This window comes from Loa loa (genome assembly GCF_000183805.2).
Source record: "Loa loa unplaced genomic scaffold supercont3.121, whole genome shotgun sequence".
In the NCBI taxonomy this organism is placed as follows: Eukaryota; Metazoa; Nematoda; class Chromadorea; order Rhabditida; family Onchocercidae; genus Loa; species Loa loa.
The window spans coordinates 1-6,082 of record NW_018108301.1 but is presented as its reverse complement, the minus strand read 5'-3'; the positions used below and the strand labels follow the sequence as shown (position 1 = coordinate 6,082).

The window sequence follows — 6,082 nt, the reverse complement described above, 5'->3', positions numbered from 1 at the left end:
AATATTCTTTTTTTTTTTTTTTTTTTTTGCTATCGATTGAGTGTATTGCTTTTTATTGACTTTTACCAACCTCTAATTCTTTGTTATATGTAGTACTTCGGTCTCTTATTTTTTTGATTTAGTACGAGCAGATAACTCTATGTTAGCATAACATTTATTTAGTTTATATTCTTTATGCATGTTTTCATATAATTTACTCAAATCATCATCGTTTATACTGTCATTTATATAAATAGTAGGTATCTCTGAATAATGAACAATATAGTTTTTTTCATCCTTTTCAATTTTAATCCATTAAAGAGAAGAAAATCAGTCCAACTGAAACGTATTAACTGAAAATGCTAAGCATTTGCTGGATTTTTGTTAAAGAGTAGTTCATACTTGTAGCAACAATGGAGGATGGTTATAATATGATGAAATAGAAGTATATTAAACTGGAAATACTTTGAAGCTGACCAGCAGAACTGGCGATGTATCTGGAAGTTGCATAAACTTGTAAGAAGATCAACCAGTACCCATCCATATTGTAAATGTTACTTAGCATGGTCCGTTGCTCTGATCGATATTGAGCTTTTCATGAAATAAGTGAAGTTTACTTGTCCTGTAGCTGACATGAATTTCTTTGACAGCATTTGACAAGCTTTTTATTGTCGTTAATTAGTATTTGTTTCCTAACAGTTAGCTAGAGGCAAAAATTATCGGCCTAGAACGGTCTAATATTCAGATTCAGTGGAACTATACGTTTTGCGCATCTGACCTGAGAAATTTTTCTTGTATATCGAACAACTGTGCAGCTTCACACTGGTATTCATATGTGTTCATGTTCGCATTTATATGTGTTCATATTCGCTGAATGAGGGAAACTTTTCTTGCATTTCGATGGTGTTGGTAAGCAGCACTGAAATTTCCACTTCAATGTTTCCGCCTATGCGCTTAATTTCGGAATTTCAGTGGATAGTTAATAGTATTAGAACCTTACACTGAATCATCTTAAAATCGACAAGTCTGATCTACTAGAAGGGGAAGTTCTTCACTGCTGATATGTTTGCTGAGTATACTTATTGCTTTCTGCAATTTTAAATTGTTTTTTTATCATGAGGTTTGTTTTGAAATCGTTTTAAGCAACTCCATATCACTTAGTCACATCAACCATAAAGAATAATAGTGTCAGGGGCGAAGTATAGATTTTCACTTCTTCCAACCAAAAGTGGATTCTTTCCTCTCCTGTAAAAATTACACTTTCATTTAAATTATTGAGGTAGTTATGGATGAAATTAATCCAACCACACCAATCGAAAAAGTAAACAGGGCGACCATCCGATGATTAGCTGCTACCTTTCGTCTTCTAGATAAAGTGGCAAACAAAGATATCTCGAAAATGCTCCTATTATATGTTTTGCATATATGCCACTAGATAGTTTCGATGGACTCAATAATGACCAGTCAATGACCAATGGAGAAGTACACACGGTTTGAAATTTTTACACTCTCCGTTGCAAAGTAAAAACAGTGAAATTATTTTTGCACCGAAATATAATGCCAACACAAAAATACCCGTTTACTTTCAAAGATATTCTTGTGCGCAAAGAGATGACAAACAATTTTGTGAAATATATATCCATTATTTGAAAAAGAAAAAATGATAAAACCTAATTTAAATGAGAAGTAGCAGTGTACTTCAGAATCAAACAATGTTATCTTTATTAGCTATTGCTAATAGAAGCTTATTCTATCAACTAAAGATTTGGAAGTTGTAAAATACTTCGTAGTTTAAATATTTCAATTCAATTCCCCACAAATTTTTATCGCAGTCTTTGAAGCAAAGATTTATTAAATTATTTCTCCGATACCTCCAACTTCATGCACTGAATAATCTGATCATATCCAAGTTGTACTTCATTTTTAATGAATTCAAAAATGTGATTGCATGAGACATGTTTGGGTCTCAAAACACCGAGAAGATTGAATGATAAAGAATCAGTAGGATAAGGCTATACGAACATTTTCCCACATTCTTTCATTTCCATGAGATGTAAAGCTTAGAAATTTCAAAGAAACAAACCTCTTTTAGAGTGAATTTATTATTTTCAACATTTTTCAAGTTGGTGCGGAAATCGATAAAATTCTTCTGATCTTTCTTCTTCAGCTTACTGAACCTAAAACTTTCCAATTCGTTAAATAAATTGATCTTTCATTATTTGTACGGATATGATTTACTTGCAAAACCACTTTAAAATAGGTCAAAATTACTGAACTAATTCTAGTTCCTGCTTCATTTTCTTCATGTAAATCTGATTGATTTAGAAGCAATGTGTTGGATGTCTTTGCTGAAATAATAAAACAGTATGAAAAATGATAATGCCAACCTTGTGTCCGTCTTGGATACCTTCTTAAGAGTTGGTTTTACACTGCAAATAGGAATTATTTGTGAAACATGAAAATAATTTACAAGCCTTCTAACGATAAATATGCGTGCAAACCAATTTTAAACGAACAATTTCGAATTTAATTTAATTTAGAAAAATTCATTTGGAAAAAAAACATAATAACTCACAATTTGCCCCTTAGATCGTTAACTGAAATAGTTAATTCATTGATTTCGAAATCTTTCTGACGTACAGCATAATTAATATCATAGTGTTCATTTTCCAGTTGCAACAGCCTTTCAGCCATCCTCTTCGCAATTTCTTCCAGTTCTTCTGAACAAATTAAATATCATTCCCGATATTCCAAGAAAACTAAAATGTTATCATTCGATGATTGGAGCTTGCTAGATCTTCAATATGCGTAGATTTACTTAGTGATCTTGGAGAACGATTGCTAGTTCACCTCTGCAAATAGTAACCCTTTGGGATCATCCTATTGATCGAATATATTAAAAGTAACGCCATATGCTTGTCACACTAATTGTTATTTTGACTAATCAATATGCAAACAAAATAAAATACATAAAAGACTATAACCAAAATGGGAGTAAACGGAGAAGTGGAAGTGATCACAACAGAAAGATATCAGTGAAAGTCAGGACAGAGTCGTATTTGGTCATCTTTTCTGCAGTTATTACAATAAATTAATCGTATTTCAATGACAGAATTCCTCATTTTATTTCTTTTTCAAAGTAACAGCACTCATTATCGTTTACTGTATACTGTTGAGAAAAGTGTCACCTTATATCATCTACTTAAATGACAATGGTATCCAGTATGTGCTGTTCTTCCGCGTTCGCTCATGTGTGATTGTTTTAGATTATCTAACAGTTTATGTTTTTTATAAGATGGCATTTTCGTTAAGTATTTTTCTGAAAACATATTGGGAACTATGTTTGCAGCATGTTTAGAAATCCCTAGTGCCAACACAAAATTAATTTCAATAACACACCTACTAATTAACCAAAAGCACATCTTTCACTTTGTTTATTGTTACTGTTTTCTCAAATATTTCACAACTAAAAGTTGTTGCTTTTTTCAAGTTTCGCACTTGAAAAACATGCTTTCAATAAATTTTATGATTTAAATTTCAATTCCAACCATTTAATATTTCTTTTCATTTGTTTGCTAATGTCCGGAATTCAAACAATGCAATGCAGTTTGTTCAGGATTTATGGATCATCTTAGGATGTCCTTTTGTCCGTACGCGGTGATGTGTATATCACGATTTTGGATGCATGCATTTGCATGTGAATCCTTAAGCGAAAAATGCTGTTATTAATTCCACTACAGAGTGTCAAATATCAAACCATCAGGAATGTTATCCAGATCCGGTAAAGGCAAGATGCGTTCCTGTAAGACACGTTGTCTTTCCTGCTCTTTGAGCATCTGTTGCTGCTTCAGATCTTCCGCCGCTTTCATCATCAGTAATTTCTGCAGTATACAATCAATCTTTCTCATCTATTAAGAAAAAATTCCCTTCAATTCTTCAGTAAATATCCTTTAAAATTCGAGAAAGATTTCAACCTCAAGTTTTGATATTACAAAAGATTACCCGAAGTTTCTTTTTCCTTTCCGGAGTGAGGAAACCTTTTTTGACTTTCTTGGCACGGTTAGCCTCTTCTAGACGTTTCCTTACTTCTGCTTTCTTACGTGCTCTCTCTTCTGCTGCTTTCTTTACCTAAAATTTGGTAGCATTACTTCACTGGCCTTCCAAAAGAAATCACTAATGAGTTTCATTACCAATCAAATAGATAAATGATATAATTAATTAAGAGGGACTATTGAATTGTAAATTTGCAAATTGTTGTTTACAGCTTCCGTGTCATCATCTTCACCCTGTGCGCCACCGTAACGAGTGTTTTTCACCATTTCGGGACAAATTTCCAATTTTGTCTCCTTCTCTACTTCCGAATTCCATCGTCTCATTCCTTCTTCCATCTTCGTACTAAAAGAATTTAGTTATTGAACAACATGAATTTGATCCCATACTTCATCCAAATTTGGATTCTTGAAAACAAAAATTCAGGTTTGGAAGCATATTGAAGTTGAAAGATATTGAAAATTTGAAGCTTAGTTAGAAAACTTTGAAATTTCGTGAATGGGATAAGAAGAAATAGCACAGCAATGTTGCTAATGGAAGATGCTAACTGATTGAGCTAATACTTGAGATTTGATGAGCAACTTCAAAAAGAACTGGTCTTCTCTAGAAATGTTTGCAGAGCAATCAAAACCAATGGTAATGTCTTCGACGCTTTTGTACCTATCTTGAAATTTTGTAATAGCGAAAGATAAAATAAGATAGGAATGCAAGTTAGAACATCGTGTTTGCATCATCGCTAGTCGTTTTAGTTGCTTGATAAGTTGCTTATCGAAGTGAAATAAAAACTGCTCGAAGGAATTTCATCACAAAATGATCACCAAATCAAAAATTAAAAACTTATGATGGTGATTTGTTAGTGCCGATTCGAGAAATTGAAGCAATGCTATCCGTAGATTAAATAACTCCCGCGAAAGGAAAATCTGTGATAGGGTGACATGTGTGAGTAACATTAAATTCTTTACATTGTGATGATATAAATTCAGAATAATTAAACTTATCATCCCGGTTTCCGGTCGTAGGTAAATCCGGTTATCTTTTGTAATTGCTTGATTATTAGCTAACCACTTTAAAAATTTCGAAGTTTTCAATAACATTTGTTTGCAATAAGCCATATCTTTAACCCCAACGGAGTAATATTTATTACCAGTTTTAAAATATCTGTTACATTATACAATAATTTCATTCGAAAACGATCAGGCAAGAAATTTGTAGAACTCACCAAACTTTTCATTATTCTAATAGTTAATACATTGTGACTATTCGAAAGATTATAATTTAGTACGGAACATTACTATCCTTCTTGTTATTAGGATTGTAAGCAATAAGTTTTCCGATTGAAAGAAATAAAAATTATTAATGCTGAGATTTTTAATTTCAATTCAATGCTAATGTGAATGTGTCTCATTTCTTTTCTCTTCCTTCTTTCGATTTTTTAAAAATGTAAATTTTGGGATTAATTCTGGAATTTTTCAAAATTTTCATATTTCTGTCACTGTAATAAATTTCATACAATAACTTGAGTGAAATATAAAATCCTACCCTGAATGAACATTTCAAATATATGTTGCTCAGTAATTGAGACGCATTCCTGAAATTCGCAGACTTTCTTCTTTACATCACTCTTCATAGTTTTTGGAATTAGATTTAGGTTCGTTAATTATAAGCTGAGAAGGGATGGTCAATTGCAAAGCGGTCATTCATAATGCGCATTATATCAGTCTTCTTTATCCACTTATCCACATTTATAGAACCGTTCATGGCAAGGACAGCTTATATTAGATATTTTAGGGTTATCTATAAATCAAATCTGACATCTCTTGTCATTTTGAGGTCATTTTGATTCGTTTTCCCATTTCATTCAGTAATGCAATGCTTAATTAAAGGCGAATGATTGAACAAAGCTGTATTGGGTTGAATATGATGATATTAGCTGTGTGATCACAAAAAACTTCGGGTAGAAAACATTTTATCAGTGATTTGCGTATATTTCATAAGTTTAGGACTGAAGAAAAGTTGCAAGTATATATACTACGAAAATGTAGAAATTTTAAAA

The 6,082-nt window shown here is 32.1% G+C and overlaps 2 protein-coding genes across 2 annotated transcripts; both read right to left on the bottom strand.

Annotated features, from left to right (window-relative positions):
• Positions 1 to 1,835: 1,835 nt before the first annotated feature.
• LOAG_11826 (troponin I) lies at positions 1,836 to 2,673 on the bottom strand (the record flags this gene model as incomplete). The annotated part of the gene is made up of 4 exons (XM_020448427.1): positions 1,836 to 1,991; positions 2,063 to 2,156; positions 2,367 to 2,408; positions 2,555 to 2,673. 4 exons carry the CDS (start codon positions 2,671 to 2,673, stop codon positions 1,836 to 1,838), a joined length of 411 nt encoding a protein of 136 aa, XP_020301429.1.
• Positions 2,674 to 3,713: 1,040 nt separating this feature from the next.
• On the bottom strand, positions 3,714 to 4,367 carry LOAG_11825 (hypothetical protein; the record flags this gene model as incomplete). Its single annotated transcript, XM_003147342.1, has 3 exons — positions 3,714 to 3,860; positions 3,982 to 4,107; positions 4,242 to 4,367. 3 exons carry the CDS (start codon positions 4,365 to 4,367, stop codon positions 3,714 to 3,716), a joined length of 399 nt encoding a protein of 132 aa, XP_003147390.1.
• Positions 4,368 to 6,082: the final 1,715 nt, after the last annotated feature.